This window comes from Poecilia reticulata, linkage group LG17, assembly GCF_000633615.1.
Source record: "Poecilia reticulata strain Guanapo linkage group LG17, Guppy_female_1.0+MT, whole genome shotgun sequence".
Lineage (NCBI taxonomy): Eukaryota > Metazoa > Chordata > Actinopteri > Cyprinodontiformes > Poeciliidae > Poecilia > Poecilia reticulata.
Genome location: NC_024347.1, coordinates 17,141,786 through 17,159,459, shown reverse-complemented (window position 1 = coordinate 17,159,459; position 17,674 = coordinate 17,141,786). Strand labels below are relative to the sequence as shown.

General features: G+C 36.3%; 1 protein-coding gene across 3 annotated transcripts; it reads left to right on the top strand.

The window, feature by feature from the left end:
* The first annotated feature begins 338 nt into the window (after nt 1–338).
* ncstn (nicastrin) lies at nt 339–16,435 on the top strand. 3 transcript variants are annotated; one of them, XM_008434005.2, is made up of 17 exons: nt 339–449; nt 2,502–2,603; nt 3,065–3,188; nt 4,731–4,852; nt 5,213–5,358; nt 6,051–6,189; nt 6,408–6,520; nt 7,386–7,538; nt 7,621–7,725; nt 8,961–9,038; nt 10,079–10,248; nt 10,359–10,461; nt 10,870–10,968; nt 11,382–11,469; nt 12,987–13,150; nt 13,371–13,583; nt 15,215–16,435. In XM_008434005.2, the coding sequence occupies exons 1-17, from the start codon at nt 392–394 to the stop codon at nt 15,335–15,337; spliced, it is 2,100 nt and encodes a 699-aa protein (XP_008432227.1). In that variant the 5' UTR covers nt 339–391; the 3' UTR covers nt 15,338–16,435. The 3 variants fall into 3 exon arrangements, with proteins under 3 accessions (XP_008432227.1, XP_008432226.1, XP_008432225.1); XM_008434004.2 differs by having other exon boundaries at nt 6,051–6,195; XM_008434003.2 differs by having other exon boundaries at nt 6,051–6,204.
* Nucleotides 16,436–17,674: the final 1,239 nt, after the last annotated feature.

The window sequence follows — 17,674 nt, the reverse complement described above, 5'->3', positions numbered from 1 at the left end:
GAATGTGGATCTGGATTCACCTTGATGGACCACAACGCTAGGAGACTGAAGATGTCAATTGAACTGAGGTTACTCCATTTTTGCGAGGGATTTATAAAATCCAAGTTCACCAAGTCTGAAGTAACAAGTAAATAAATAAATAAATTTGATGCTGTTCAGTTTATTTTTAAGTTTTCCAAAGCAAAGGGAACAAATACTAATCCAGTACTTCCTATGGAGCCGTATTCCTGAGACATGAATACGCGCTCCACTGCCACTTTCAAGATGGCGGCGACCTGACGTCGTCTACGTGTTGGAGGTCCTTAAGAAAAGCGGAACCAAAAAACCGGAACCCGGGTGTTTCCCAGATCTTCACTTCCTGTTGTGTTTTTCTGCCTTTCAAACCAGGAAGATGGATTTGTTGTCGAACAAATGGATTGTATATTTGGCATTATGTCTGTTTGTCGCTGGTAAGTTGAATTGTTAGACTGTCGAGTTTGTGGCGCTTTATGTCTAGCATTAGCTGAAGATGCTTGTCTTTTATTAGATTAGCTTGGTAAAGTTCCTTGTGCCGTAGCTAGCTGGATGCTAGGCTAGTTAGCCGTAGCAACTGCTGCACTGTTTGTCTTTCAAATCTCCGTTTTATGCAAGTTTAGAAATTGCGTTGAGGGATGGGGGTAATTTTAGTACAGTTGCATTCACAGAAGACTGAAAAATGACCGTATTTTGTCTTGTCAAAAGTCAGAGTTGACTTTTATGTCAATCAGAAATAACGCTGAAGCTAGCTTTTGTTTTGGCACACCGGCAAGAGATTGTTTGGCCGTTTTTAAGAAATCAGAACCACCTTTTAACTGGCTCTAATTCAGTGCCCTAAAGAACGTAGAGTATTTATACCGGATTTATGTAATTCTGCAGTAAACAATCACATTCCGGCGAGTACCGTACCGTTTGTGATCTGGGAAACCTTTTTAATCTGTTTAAGAAAACTCAAAAGGGCCTTTGATCGAGGCTAGTCTTATAACTTAAGGATGTTTATTCTATATAGAACAGAAAACATTTATTTAAACACAGTTTGTGAAGTTTGAATCTTAAATAAAGTACTTAGATTCATAAAATGTGGATTGCAAGGAATACGTGTTAAAACATGTGTTCATGTTAATTATGACATGAATACATGTAAAAGTAAAAACGTCCTGATTAGCGACTACTTTAATTAAATTATTTAAAAATATGATTTCTTCGCTGAAAAGTTCTGCATCGTAAACTCACAATCTTGTATATTTTTATTTTTTCAACATTAATGCAGGTTCTTCTTCTTGGCATTGCTAACAAAACAAACTATTTTGAATTATTTTAAACTATATACAATTTAAAATAATTCAGTTCAGGTTTGACCATTTTGTGATTTTATTTCTACATATATTTTGAACATTAGTTGTTCAAAGATAGTAAAATCCTTTAACAGAAGCGCCGAATCAGAAGCCAACTTCGCCATGGTGACTTGGCATCAGCGTGACGGCTCGTGATTTTCCGCAGAGTTGAGATTCACTTCCACGATATCAAACTAAACTTATTTATTTTTTATTTTATTTTAAAATACAAACATCACTTTCAGAGAGTCAAGGAGTGTAGTGTTGCGAAGAAGCAATTCCATATTTTCAATTTACAAGATGTAAAATAATAAAAATGAAAACAAATCACTAAATGTTGAGCAAAAGTCATTTTACTGCCTCTTTAATTTTTTTAAGGTTATAAACTTTGCTTAAGCTTTTATCTTAGATATGGACGTCATTACGCAGTTTTACGCCTGCTGAATGAATGCACTTTGTTATTAATGGAGAAACATAACATACATTTCTGAACTGGCTGCCATTTCTTATCCAGATTAATTTAATCTTGAGTTCTTGAGGACAATTTTTATTAGTAAAAATCTCCTTTAGATTTTAAAAGGACATTTTATTTTGTTGCTGTGATGCAAAATGGATTTATATCTGGACAGACATCGTCTTAAATGTAAATAAATAGTCAATATTTTTAGAACAACTGTAGTTTTGAAGCTATTTCTTCAAAAGTAGTTAACAAAGCTAATGTGGATTTATCCGTTTAATCGTTTTGAGGGGAAATAGGAGGAAAGTAATGTCTTATTCTAATCTGGAATTAGTTTTCAATTCCAGATATTATTTGTCACTTATTGTTGAAAATATTCATCCGTCTTTACATCCAGATGCTGTTTCTGGCTCCATATTTAAAGCAAAATCTGCCATAAATTTGCATTGTATCTTTAACTTTGATCATTGTAGTAAAACAATGACATTTTAACAAATGTATAATAGAGCATGTTAGTTTATCATTTGGTTTATACATTTTACACAACTGGTTATTTCAATGATAATGTCTGGAAAAGGGAGTTATCTGTGTTAAATATCAAAAAACCTCTGAAAATAGTCTTCTTCAATACATATAAATGTAAACTTAATTTTATTGGTTTTCTAATGATCACTTTGTGTTTTTTCTCTTTGCAGGTGTCAGTTGTAATTCAGTGGAAAACAAAATTTACGTCAAGCTCAACTACACTGTGCCGTGTGTGCGACTTCTTAATTCAACCCATCAAATAGGCTGTCAGTGTGAGTATAGCGGCACAAATATGTGGCTACAGCTGCTTCTGACATTCAAAATATAGGCAGCTTTTTATTTTTACACCACATAAAGTTGTTGCAGTTTATTTTAAAGGTGTTTTGTCCACCTCCTTATGATGAGTGCCAGTAATTATAGAGGTAATCACTGCTATTTCATTTTCTTTATGGTTTTGCTCTTTGACACCAACAACCGTGTGACTGTTGTGGATAGAGAGAGTGCTGTAAAGGTTAAAGGTCATAGTAAAACACATTCCTGCGATATAAATACTCAAGGATCATAATCTGATAAACTGTTCTTTCTGTGACAAAAACATCCCGAGAATTGATGCATTTTATTGATTTTTATAGTAAATTATTTGATGTAGTTGAAGATAAAGTCAGTTTTCAGGATGATTATTGTTGTGTTTTTGTTTTATTGCTCTTACTAATATTTAATTCTGTCTGTTTAGCATCTTTGTCAGGCGATGTTGGGGTGCTCCATGTGCTTGAGTCAGAAGAAAACCTGGACTTTGTGCTTCGTACTGGCCGCAATCCTCCTTACATGGTCATCATGGAGTCTTCACTCTTTAACAGGTACGGTTCGTCGGTGACCCGTCGCCAGAGGGCAGAGGTTTAGTAAAACGTAGAATATTTGTCTGTATATGAAAATGATTCATTATTAAAACTGAAAATTGCGCAAACTTGGTTTTCCAGTTCAAGGTTGGAGCTTTAAAACATTTATAAAAGAAACTGACATGACACTATGATAAACATGAAGGAGTCTTCGTGAATGTTCATGACATGACTGCTTTTAATGCAAAGTTGCATTGAAAGTAATGACACAATAAGAAATAAATCACTTAATTGTATGATAAATTAAAACAAGCTCAATAATTTCTACTTGCATGATTTATTGCGGGGCTGCACGGTGGCGCATTTGGTAGAGCTGTTGCCTTGCAGCAAGAAGGTTCTGGGTTTGATTCCTGGCCCCGGTCTTTCTGCATGGAGTTTGCATGTTCTCCCTGTTCATGGTGGATTTTCTCCGGGTACTCCGGTTTCCTCCCACAGTCCAAAAACATGACTGTCAGGTTAATTGGCCTCTCCAAATTGTCCCTAGGTGTGAGTGTGTGTGTGCATGGTTGTGTGTCCTGTGTGTCTCTGTGTTGCCCTGCAACAGACTGGACCTGTCCAGGGTGAACCTGCCTCTCACCCAGAACGTTACCTGGAGAGGAACAAGCAACCCTCATGACCCCACTAAGGGACAAGGGTGTAAAGAAAATGGATGGATGGATGATTTATTGCTTTTCTCTTTTTTCTCTTTTCTACCAAAAACTGGATGATAAAAATATTCAGTCTGGTGTTTTGGTCTCAATTGGTCCTTTTTCCTAAAGGATCATGTTGTTTACAAAGACTTCATAATTCACTTTATTTTTTGTTTCTGTTGTTGTATTGATTTATTTTGGATATTTAAAATGTTTTCCAGTGTTAAATGTTCATTAGAATTTGAAGTTTATGAATTTTGGAGAATATTTTCTTGCATTATTTTGCCATTATATTGCCTGAAAATGGCCTGAAAAAACAATATTATCATTTATTGCTATAATTTCGAGACAATTTATCACCCTGCAAAATGAGTTATTGTGACAGGTCTAATTAAAAGTGAATTAAACGTGTCAGCTTTGCATTATTCTGTGAATAATGACATTTTAATGCAAAGTTGCATTAAATCTTGCGCTAAAAGTAAATTAATAGTGTCATTATTTACCAATTAACATTAAGAAACATTCATGAAAACTCCTTCATGTGTATGACAGTCATGTCAGTCTTATGCACACCCCTTCAAATAAAGTGTTACCAAACTAATCTTATGTATACTGAAAAAAAACTAAGTCTAAAAGTGGAAGGTAAAACACAAAGTATTCATCTTTTATCAACCATGTCTGCCACTTTTATTCAGTTTTATAGTGAATACGAGCGCAAACATCCACTAGTTCTCCTCCAGAACAAATTTTAGTGAACTTATTTAGTAAACTTTGCAGTAGAAAAACATTTCCAAACATGTTTTAGGAATAAAAACCGAACGAGACGAATCCTGTATATATAATTTAGTTCCTGTGTTGAACTGTCGTCCGTCAGATCCGTCATGATGAAGCTGAAGAACGGCTCCGGCAGGGTGGCCGGCGTCGCTGTGGTGGAGCCCACCTCCAACCCACCGGAGGGCTTCTCCCCTCACACTCGCTGTCCCAACGAGAACACAGGTGGGTTGGACGTGTTGCCATGGAAACGGAAAAGGCAAAGCGTCAAAGTAAAACCGATTACTTTAGGTTGAGTTCTTGGGATCGTTTTGTTTTTTGTAGCTAAAGTTCAGAAGAGATGGAGTTCCAATACTTTGCTTAATGTAAGTTAAGACATTACTCCTTTGCAGAGTTTGGTAGTAACTGGTTACGTTTACTTGAGTAATTTTATTATGAAGTATTTCTCCTCTTACTTGAGTAAAATTTCTGGATTTTCTACCCACTGAATGAAAACCAAACATGTTTTGACCAAAAACTCACCAGGTGCAGACACAGTTAGGATAATCTGGATGATTTTATTCACTTTTCCCCCTCTCCTCCCAGGTGTGTACTCGGAGAACTACGGTCCGGGTTTGGCCCACTGCAACACCACAAAGTGGAATCCCCTGGGCAACGGTTTATCCTACGAGGAGTTCGACTTTCCCATCTTCTCTATGAAAGACGACAACGACACACAGCTCATACGGCAGGTAAAGGCTCCAACAAGTAACTTATTTTTTTATTCAGTTCATAGCTATTCCAATGTTGCTGCACAAAATGACTTTGACCTTTAATATGTTTCACTGTTTAGTGACATGAGAGTATAAATCAGTTGTTAACAGGTTAGAAACACGTGAAATCGATGTGAAGATGTTTCTTTTTTATTGGCTGGTTTTAGGAATTAGGACAATTTTTAGCACAAAGAAAAAATGCAGATGTTGCACAGCAGCAGATTGTTTATGAAAAACAACAAAATCCAAATAGTTTTGATGTAGTTTCTTGTGCAAATGTTTTAGTATGCTTGAAATAAGACAAAACTAACTTAGAAATAACTTTTCAGCAAAAATAAAAGCTTGTTTTAAGTCAATAATTCCTTAATATTGATGGAAAAAAATATTAGTTCTAAGTGAAATAAACTGCCAGTGGAACAAGATGTTTTTCATCAATATCAAGGAAGTATTTCCTTAAATGAAGCTCCTATTTTTGCTGAAAAATTACCTATAAGTTAGTTTTGTCTTATTTCAACCGTGCTCAGATATTTGCACTAGGAGCTACACCAAAGTCAGATTTGCATCGTATTTCCCTTCTGTGTGAGAAACTACAAAGAAGCTGTGTTTTCTCTCTGCTTCTTTGGACGCAAAGCCACAGTTTGGTGATTGTGTTTGCTTCTCTCCGTTCTCAGTGCTACATGGACCACAACCGTCCCGTGAACGGCAGCCACCCTCAGTACCCTCTCTGCGCCATGCAGCTCTCCTCCCACATGTCCGCCGTCACCAACACGCCCACCTGCATGAGGAGAAACAGCATCAGCTTTAGCATGAGTAATGGTCAGCCTGGTAATCCCACAGCATCGCAAAAGTCAAAACAATGACTTAAGTACTCTTCCAGTACCGATGCGTGGTTGTTTTGAACTTTACTGGGCATTTCCTGGATTATTTATTCATCCTAAATGCTGTGATACGGTGAAAACATTTCATAAACTCGATTTATTGGTGATTATTGCTTCTAATCTATTATTTTTGCTTGCTTCTCCCGTTAGACATGGTGTGTGATCCTTTGAGTGACCAGAATATCTGGGCCCCTAGTAAACCTCTGAACACCACACAAAACGGCCACAAGGCAAATGAGAGTGTGATCATCGTATCAGCCAGGGTGAGTCTGAAACACAATAAGAAAGACTTTTACTTTCTCTGAAGCTGCCTGCTGATTCTCATGTGAGGGAAGCAGCTGCTGTCACATGACTGCAAGCGTAAGCTAGTGAATACGGTTGATCCAGCTTCATTTCTGTACATTTTTCTCCTGAAAAGACAGAATTTTCTGCGAATGTGTTGTTGAATTCACCTTTGAAAACACCCGATGGTCTGGAAATGTATTTTATTTTATTCCAAAAGGGGAAAATAAAAGTTAAAAACAAAAAAATTGTGATTGAATCTTGCATTACAGCAAAGCAAGGTAGATTTATTTCTGTAGCGCATTTCAGTAACAAGACAAATCAAAGTGCTTTAAATGATGAAAATGTAAAACGATAAACAAAAAAGATTTAATTGCAGAAGCAAAACAAAGAAATGAAGTTAAAAAATTGGAATAAAAGCTAATTTAAACAAATAACCTTGAGGTATCCCAGAAGCGACGTCTGTCTGCACTGATGAGAAATTACCTTCTTAAAAGAAATATATGTTCTTTTAAAATTCAAGCTAGTCAAAGTCCTACACTTTGTCCTACATTTCCCAGAATGCAACTGATAGCAGCTTGGAGTATTTTTTAAATAAACGTGGCGGAAAATATCTAATTTTCTCAGCATCTAATCATGTTGCGTGTGCTTTTTTTGTCGCTTTTACATAAACTACACATTTATGTAAAACAGAAACATTTATGTCTTCATATGTCTTCCTCATATCTAGAAGATTTCCTCCATTTTTGAACTTTTCATGTGGGAGTTTATAGCCACGTTATCAGCTGACAAGTTGTAGAATAAATAAATGAACCACCTGATTTTCCTCCTCTTTCGTGTCTGCAGCTCGACAGCAGGTCCTTTTTCTCTGAGATCGGCCCCGGGGCGGAGAGCGCGGCCTCGGGCCTCGTCACCCTGCTGGCGGCGGCTCACGCTCTGCGAAACGCCACGCAGGACGCTCAGCTGGACCGGACCATCTTCTACACTTTCTTCCACGGGGTTTGTTCACTCCCCGTCTTTAACAAGCACCAAGTTTGATTTACTTTCTGCATGTTAAACCGCCGTTTTACTTTAAACCCAGGAAACGTTCGACTACATCGGCAGTTCGAAAATGGTTTACGATATGGAGAAAAATCAGTTCCCGATAGATCTGGACAACGTTCACTCTGTGCTGGAGATTGGACAGGTGCGTTTTGGAAAACTTGCTGTTTTGTCCTTCTTTATAAGTTGTGAGGCAAAATAAACCAGTTTCCAATTCTGCATGTTTCGTGCAATATTGATCCAAGACATCAATATCGGTGCTTAGTGCTGGGGGATATTATTATTATTATTGTAACGATTAATCTATTAATCGGGAAAAAAAATCTAGAGACATTCATTTAACCATATAAGCCTTTTTTATACAATATTAGAAACACATTAAAAGATGCAAGTAACTGTTTTTGAGTAAGAAAATGAACATTTTATTGCATAAAACACAATAACTGAGCTTTCCTTTTGTAAGTCTGAACTGAGACTTGAGGAGTTTTGGCTAAAACCAGTTGATAGAAAAAGTTGTTTTTATTTTGAATATAAAATGCATTTATTTTTCTACAGTTTTGACTTAAATGCTCTGAAAATGTTTTTTTTTTTTTACAGCAGATGGCCTGTTTTGAGTTTGTTCTCCAGTTGAAGATGAACAGATTACTAAATTAGTTGACAATTATTTCAGTAATCAATTAATTAATCTGAAGTTCGATATCAATATCTATCGCAATATTATACGAATAACTATTTTTGTCAGTATTTAATGTCTCTAAAGTTATTAGATGATATGTAAAGATATTAGAAGGTTGTTTTTGATTTTAGAAGGTTATTGTGATCAAACTTCATTCAACTGCTTTGGATAAATAAAATAGACATATTATTTTTAAACTAAAATATGAACTCATAATGAAAATAGACATTATTTATTATTATTATTATTATTATTATTATTATTATTATTATTATTATTATTATTATTATTATTAACCTTTATGTCATCTGAAAATCCAGTTGAGTTTAAAAATCTCTCTCGCAAGAGAATCCCAGACAATATTGGCTCAAATTCTTTTACTTATTCAAAATAAAAATATTTGCATTCAGATATAAATTTTAAATAGTTAATATATTTTTATAGTTTTATTGTGCAGCTCTATCAGGGTTTTAGATTTTTAAGAATCACAGCTTATGCTCTTGTGCAAACTGTGTTATTCTGATAGCAAAATTAATTCTTTTTTGTAATAATCAAATAGTTTTTCACCATTTACATTTTCTCCTGTCTGTTTGTGATGTTACCTTCATGTTATATTACTTGAGCGGCTTTATTTTTCCTTGTATATAAAGTAAGTGAAGTGAATTTATCTGCAGTGATTAATTATGTTTAATCGTCTTTTCCAGGTGGGATTTCATTCCAGCTCCAACCTCTGGCTCCACACGGATCCGGTCTCTATGAGGAACAGCATCGTTCAGGAAGAGGTTTGTTCTGCATAAAACCAGAAGTTTACAGACTCCAAATAAAAACACATTTTCTTTCTCCTCTAAAGAGAGAAAAGCTTTGGTTGAGTTATATTACAGCTTTATTCGAGTATTATTATGACTTTATTCTCATATTTTGTTTAGTTTTTCTCAATTCCCCTAATAGTCCATCATGGAAACCAGAGATTCTTTCTGACAGCAGAAGAGAAACTCGCAGACAGCGACAGAAAAGAGTCGCTCCTCATATTTATAGTTATTGACGGGTTTAGACTCATCCGGTGAGTCAGTCTGCAGCAGCTCTGCTGTTTCACTGAGGTTTCTTTCATGCTGCTTTTGCACAGTCTGGTCCTTATAACTGATAATAAATGTGTTAAATTGACCCCAAAATGTTATGAAAACTAAACGCCTTTCTGAAAATGCTAAATTCTTTTTACGTTCTGGATTTAATATGCATAACATCTTTTTTCTAAAACCAAAAAATTGGATTACTTGGTTGATTTTAGTTTTCTTTTTTTTTTGGCTGGCAAATCACTGATTTTGCCCACATGACAAAAAGTTTAGACACCCCTGCTTTAGAAAGCAAGGTGACTCTTTATTTGACTGAGTGTGCATAAGACTGACATGACACTGTTATAAACATGACATAACACCTGTTATTAACATGAAGGAATCTTTATAAACGTTTATAATGGTTGAATAAAGTGTGATTTGGTAAATAATGACACTTTTAATGCAACGTTTACACTTTTCAAGAACTTTTCATGCAAATTTTAATGGAACTTTGATTTAAAAGTGTAATTATTTACAGAGTGATACAAAGTTGACAAGTTTAATGGACTTTTAATGCAACTTTTAGTATAAATTTGCGATAAGAGTAATTATTTACCAAATAACACTTAATGACAACAGTTATAAACATTTATGAAGACTCCTTCTTTTCATGTTGGTCTTATGCACAACCCTTCAAATAAAGTGTTGCTGTCAGTAAATGTGTAGATGCAGAGATCACAGTTGGATTCCTCTTTGTTGCTCCGCCTCAGGTGAAGAACCTGATCGCCAACCTGAACTCGGCCGCTGCAGGTTTAAACGTCTCTGTGAAGGAACCCGGCGTCACCCAGCCGCTGCCGCCTTCGTCCTTCCAGAGGTTCCTGCGAGCCCGGCCGTTCCCCGGCGTCGTCATTGAGGACTACAACTCCAGCTTCTCCAACAAGTATTACTGTTTTCATTTAGAGCACTCTCTCTCTCTCTCTCTCTCTCTTTGGGGCATGTTGCTGCTGCTGGGTTTGGTGGCGTCGGATGCTGATTTGTGTCTGTGTGCAGGTACTTCCAGAGCATGTTTGACAACGCAGACAGTTTGAACGTCTTGTACCCTCCGAACCTGACGCCAGAGGAGCAGCTGAACCACGTCACGGACACCGCAAAGGTCAGAAGGTTTATGACTCGCTGTAGTTCAATAAAACACCCAAGTTGGACATTAAATCAATAACATTATATCATGATAAACCTGTGATCAATATTAATAGATAAAATTCATTATTTATAATATTCACTGAACTGCGATCCAGAACCGAAAGGTTTTAGCTGCTCAAAAAATTGAGCTCGCTGTTCGAGGAATCAGCTCACTCACTCTTTGGTTACCTAGCAACAACCTGCTGAGTAACTGGTGTTACCTAGCAACAACCTACTGAGTAACTGGTGGAACAACAGTTTAAGGAGAAAAATTGCTGTTCATTCTTTCATATGTTTTTTCAATCAATCATTCATTCATTTATCCATTCATACCAGCTGTGGTTGAGCTGCATCTATAATCTTAGTTTCTGTTTCTTCTCAGTCTCTGGCTGAAGTGGCCACCATGGTGGCTCGCGCTCTGTTTCTTCAGGCTGGAGGAGAGAAAACGCAGATCAGCAGCATTAATGCGGACGAACTCACGGTAAGACTGTGAACTGCTTTAATGAATTAAAATACTCAATACTGCAGTACAAGGTAAATTCATTCTTTTACACGTTTACTGTTTATTTTATTCACCTTTTCATAGCTTATGCATCTAAAACAAAAACTAGGTCGTCATTGAAAGTTGATTTATTAGTTGTGATGAAAATAAGATACACTATATTTTAAATTCTAGGTTTAGTTTATATTGATTTTAATTTTTTTTTTTTTTCACAAACTTTTCCATTCTGAAAGATTGATTTTTTTTTTTACCGTTTTATCACATCAAACTAACTCTGGTATCCGACAAGTAGACGCACAATGAATACAAAAAGTTTTGTTGATATAAAATGATGTTGGATATTCTCATGAAGGCTTTTGTCGTTTATCAGAAATGTTGTTATTTTGTCCCAGGTGAGCCGAATGCTGTACAGTTTCCTCATATCGTCGAATAACTCCTGGACACAAGAGATCATAGCCCCGAAGGACATTGTTCATCTCAGTAAGTTAGCTTTGTTTGTGTTTTGTTTTTTTTTAAACAAAAAATAAACATTTTTCTCTTCTTGATCAAAGTGCCTCAATGTAATAACGCTCCTGGATCTTTTCACGTTTTGTCTCATTATAACCACCAACTTTTTCATAATTATTTTGCTGCGACCAGCACAAAATAGTGCAAACTTTATGGCATAACATTGCTGCCATAAACCCTGAGGATGTGCAGTTTTTTTAAGCAATCACAAATGCACATTTGTTAATACAGTCGTTTCCATTTATTTGTGTGCACATGAACTCAAATAAGAGTAAAAAAAAGTGTTTAGTAACTGATCAAATTATCAGTCATTTAATATTTAAAAATTACTTCATCAGACGGACCAAAAATATTCATTACCGTATTTTCGGTCCATATATAAGGCGCACCGGGTTATAAGACACATTGTCGGTTTTTTGGAAAATTGAAGGTTTTTAGGTGCACCTTATAGTGCGGAAAATACGGTAAGTGGAAATTTTTTTTTTTTTTTTTTTTAAATAAAAATGTGAATAATTCATATAAGTAACAAAAAATAACAAAGTCAGGCAAAAGAAAATGTTTCCAAATAAGTTTCTTTCTATAAAAAACTTGGGAAATTGCAGGTGTGTCTCTGTATCTGGTGAAATTTTGTTTTTCATTCAGTGGGTAGAAAATCCAGAAATTTGACTCGAGTAAGAGTAGAGATGCTTCTTAATAAAATGTACATTTTTCCAAAAAAAGCTACTCAAGTAAATGTAATTGAGTAAATGTAACTAGCTACTGGCCAACTCTGCAACCAGAGGAGGATGAAGGATAACAAGAAATTAAGGAAAATGAAAGAAAAATTTACAAACTTTTTGTTTCCTTACCTCCTTGTTCTTCTTCTTTTCTTTGAATCAGCACAATAATAATAACAATATACGTCTTTTAAAAGCAGACAGCGTACAACTCAAACATGAACAACACAATTTCATCTGCTGTACCAGATGGCAGCAGAAGCTAATTTGGATCCTCAGTCACTTACAACATAAATATACAATATAAATGTACGAAGTGCTGCGTTTCTGTGAATAAATGCAATCAGAAGAGTATGCGCCGTTTTGATCGCTTCACAGGCTCCTCAGGGTTTTTGGCAGGAATGTGATGCCATAAAAATTATGACATAGAATGAAAATGGTTGAGACCTTTTTACCTATTTATTTATCATATTTTTAATTTATTTATTAATTACTATATTTACTTACTTAGTCTTAACATCCCAGTTGTTCTGAGTTTCTTTGAGATTTTAGGTTTTTTTTTTCTTCATTTGTGCTCAATGACATTTAAAGGAATTCTGAATAAAATCCAGTGGAGCCCTTTTCCTTTAAAAGTCACCAGATTAGTAAATAATTAACTTTCTGGGTTACGATGTGAGAAAATGTGCAAATTCAGGGGTTAAGTAATCATTTTCCAAGCCACTGAGTTAAAGTACTTTGGATATTTATGGTGATTAAAACAGACTTTTCTCTCAGACAACAACACGGTGAACTTCTACATCAGTGTGGAGCAGCAGGCCAGCTTACCGACTATTCTGGCCAAGTACCTGTTGGCTAACCTGACTGGGAGCGTCGTCAACGTGACGCAGGAAAACTGCAGGAACCAGAAAGAGAGCGAAGACGACAAGGACAGCAAGCATGTGAGATTAACAGCTGCTTTTATGCACAAACTTTGACTTAATTCTGATAATTCTGCAGAAATCAAGCAAATTTAAAGGTTGCAGTAAAATTAGAATGACAAGAAAGGAAAACATGTAGTTCTTAGGAATAACAATTTAATGTAATTTCTTAGTTTTTTCTGTTAAACAACCATAACACATTTATTTACCTCCTCCAAACTTCTTCTTCTTCTTCCCTTAGTTGTACAACTACATCTGGGTTCAGGGCGCAGCGCTCCCTAACAGTACGGAGCGGGACGGATTCTGCGTCCGCTCCACGGTGCATTTGTCCAGAGCCATGTCCCCGGCCTTCGAGCTGGAGAACTACACTACCAGCGAGTATTCGACATGGACGGAGTCCAGGTGGAAGGAAATCAAAGGACGCATATTCCTGGTGGCCAGCCATGACCTGGAGGTAAATCAGTTATTGATTTTTAAAATTATTTATTCTGATGTAAACAAATCAGGTGAACAGACACAGAAACAAAGCAAAATGAGCAGAAAGAGACAGTCCATTGCTGTCATTTGTTCATATGTTTCATTTTTTAAATTTTAGCCTGATTTTTAAGTCCAACACTGCTGACAAAGAGGCTAGCTTTCTGGAGCTTATAGATGAAACTCATCTAATGTCTTCTATTCGGAAAGTTCTAGAAAAATCTAGAAATATACATTTGAAATGTCTCAGTAGAAGTATTTGTAGGAATCCTGGGCGTATGAGTCTGTTTCATGTCACCTTTTTATGCAGGAGTCTGTCAGAATCACCTGAAACTCCAAACATTTTCTGTCTTGAGTCTTGACGTTTTGCAGCAGAACATACCTGAACTACCAGCGATAATGCAGCTCCATGCAATAAACATAAATCTGTCCAGATGTGACAGAGCCGGATCGTATTTCTTGAAGGCGTTTCAAGTCTCTGCACGCTCACCGCAGCATCGGGCCGAACAGAATCAGGGCCCCTCATCTGCTATCACCTCCTCACTTCAGGTGGAATTTTAAATAGGGACTCCTTGCACAACGTGTCGGTTAAATTTAATGGATCCAAACTTTTCCCCCTCAGAGCAGAGAACAGAAAGCGGTTACCCTGCTCACAGTTAGCTTTAGTCTTTAGCTTCGACCGAAAACGATTAGAGATGACAAGAGAACGGTGACGGATTTATGTAAAATGACAGTAATAGGATGACTACACAGTGCAGTCCAGTCCAAACATCTTCAATCTTTTGTTGTTTATATTTTTCATCCAAGCAGCCAGACTTTCTTTTAATCTATTAAAGTGATTTTGATCAGCAGGTAACTTGCTTTCACTTATTTTTAAGTTTCCAAAAATAAGGTGTTTTTTGGAAACCCCTTATTTTAAAAAGGGTTTCCAAAATGCTAGTGCTAAAGCCTGGCTGCTTCGTACCAATTTTTTTAACTCCGATGTTGGAAAATATATATTTCGGTGCCTTTTTTAGTTATGTGACTTGGCAAAAGTTATGCTTGAAATTTTTAGTTAAAATATGCCTCTTTTATTTATCTAAAGCAGTTGTATAATGTTTGATGACATAAACAATACAAGTACATAAATATCAATGGTATTCACTGTAGTACTTCCTCCAGAACTAGCAACATTAGCTTAGCTATTGTAGCTTTTATGTGCTAGCTAAGACGGACATGTAGCCTACATGTTTTTTACCACTTGTTCTTACTCTGCCAGTCACCAGAAGCTTGTTATTCACATGGAGAGTTCGTAGTTCCTTTACAAATCTGATGAGACATGGATTTCAGGCCCTGGAAGCTCCTCCATGGTGGAAACACTCTTCCTGTTCAGTAGTAGAAGATCAGAGGCAGATTGTTCACATCGTCAGACATGTTTTCATTCTTCATATGGGTTAATCCTGACAGCAGCCATTTTGTTGATATACCTTTTTCTTGCACTTTGGTGAAGAGTGTCAATATGCTTTCCTTTTGTTGGTTCATCTGCGTTTGCCTACCAAAATGGCGTGGATCACTTCTTCCTGTTCAGACTTCTGCATTCTGGCCCTTCAACTTAAGCTCTTTCTCCTGCAGATGCTGACGCTCGGCGTGGGGATCGGCGTGCTGCTCTCCTCCCTCCTGCTGACCTACATCATGAGCTCCAAGGCCGACATCCTCTTCAGCTCGGGCAGGGAGCCCACCAGCGCCACCTACTGATCTGCAGGGAGTCGTCTCCGGCCCGCCACCACTACACTCCTCCTCCTACTACTTCAATAACCGCTAGTACTACTTCTGTCCCACGCAGACTTTAAAACTCAGCAAGCGAAGGTACACAAACCTCGGCTGAACTCGGGGCGCCGGTTCTGACTCCGTGTTCATGGACTCGCTTAGGTGAGGTTTGACGTCAGGACCGGAGTGGACCGGATGGATCTGGACTCTTCAGGAACAGGAAACACTGGTTGGGCACCAGCGGCGCCCTGTCAGTGGACAAGATGTTTATATTTCTCTGGATTTTTTTGTTTTGGTTTTCACCTTTTTAATGTCGAGGAATGTTTTTGTTTACTGTGTCACGGGACCGGCACTAAGCAGTGAGCGTGTGAGAAGCTGCCTGATTGATTTAGAGTAATTTTGTGTGTGTGTGTGTGTGTGTGTGTGTGTGTGTGTGTGTGCGCGCGTCTGCGTGCGTGTGTGTGTGTGAACTTTGGGGATTGCAATGGTATGTGCAATACTGTAGCCGTCTTCTGTGTAAATGTAGTTAAATTATCAGCTGTAATGATTCAAAAACCACTTCTTGAGCCAATGATTGGTTAGTAAAAATCAAATTTATGCTTTAAACTGACCTAGAAAGGATGATGTTAGGACATTTATACTGTTTATGCCACTACATGTAGGTGTAGTGTTTTATTTCTTTTAACATTCGGAGGGGAGAAGATCTTGATCCAGCTGGAAAAAATCTGGAAATTTTGAGTTTTAATACTGAAGATGTTCCTGGTACTTTTGCTCTGCACTCCCTTGAAATCCTCTTTTTTGTTTTCCAACAATCTTAGAATAACTTTTTGGAGATTTTGACCATTTTGTAGATGAAATGGCTGGAATAAAACATGCATTGTGAGATCTTGAAGACAAAAAAAAATAAACAAACATTTGCTTCTTCTTTTTTTAATTTTTAACTCCAAGGCTTTGGTGTGTTTTTAATGTCTTACATGTTGCAGCTATTTGAAACAAATGCTTTACGCTGATAGTGGAGCTTTATAAACTGCTGTAATAATACTGTGGCTTCTGTTTTACCACATAACCCATAAAAGCTGGTTTGGATCCGTGTCGTTTTATTAGAACTCGCATGTTTTCCAGCTTCCTTTATGACCTTATGTGGACACAGGATTCCCGCAGCCACATCCAAAGCGGCTCGTTAGTTAGCAGCTTTCGGCGACACCTGCTTGCTTTAATAGGATTAATATTTAGCGAGAACAAGGCGGCAGTGTTGATGTTCTGCAGGGAAACGGTCACCATGACGACACAACGCTGCCCAGGTTGGCTAACGATTCAACAACAGACTCACTTGATACTTGGATCATCGTGTTTAGAAACTTTCTTGCACAGCATTAATGTTTTTTTTTAACCATTTCCTCTCCAAAACGTCTTAATATTTTGTTTACAAACTGTCAGATTTGATCCGGATCAACAGTTTTTCAGGCTTTCTGAAGTTTTTTCTGCTGATTTTTTTTAATCTAATTTTTGAGAATGAGAATTTATTTTTGATGGGGTCCCTACTTTACATTTCTACTTTTAGTAAGATTATTTTAAGTTTTTGACATTAAACTACACAGTAGGTCTAAATTACAGCATGTTAATGGGAAACTTTGTGTCAAAATCACAATTGAAGTTTGACCCTCCTACATAAATAAATGTTGCAGTTCATTCATGATTGCAATACATTACATGAATAAAAAATTAATGCTAGCAAACTTTTTAAAATTCATATCAAACAGTAATGAGATTCATTTTGGTCTGAAGATAACGCAGCATGTTTACTTAGTTGAGTCTAGCACATGATTTACTATAAAAATTAATAAATAAATGCAGCTGCTCTTTTATTTAGAAACTACCAACCATATATAATTGACTAATGTGAATATAAATAAATGAAAAATACATATTTTCTGGCTGATATGCATTTATGCCTTTTTTAATGTTGGAATATTTTCTAAAGATTGTAATTAAATAATGAAAAAAATAAAATTCTGAAAGTTATAAATTATGCTTTTAAGCTAAAGCTTTGAAGCTCTATTAAATTTCACTTAAGGAAAATATTTTTTGTCTAATACATGTGTGAAAGTATAACGATCTTCAATATTTTCTAAATATTTTTATTAAAAATAAATTTAGAGGAAAAGTTGAAAATACATTAATTATGCTAAAACTTTGAAGTTCTTTTCTAAAATTGACTAAAGAAAAACAAAGTAGTTTAGTTAAAATAATTCAATTCAATATTTTCCGAAAAAAGATCTATTTTGTTTTAAAACAAATATTGGGATAAATATTTTTATGGATATA

What these genes read in the sequence shown, in the direction of transcription:
- ncstn (XM_008434003.2), top strand. Translation starts at nt 392, where the DNA reads ATGGATTTGTTGTCGAACAAATGGATTGTATATTTGGCATTATGTCTG. An exon ending in CCATCAAATAGGCTGTCAGT is followed by an intron (nt 2,604 to 3,064) that starts GTGAGTATAGCG and finishes CTGTCTGTTTAG; the next exon opens with CATCTTTGTCAGGCGATGTT. An exon ending in ACAGCATCGTTCAGGAAGAG is followed by an intron (nt 9,039 to 10,078) that starts GTTTGTTCTGCA and finishes GCTCCGCCTCAG; the next exon opens with GTGAAGAACCTGATCGCCAA.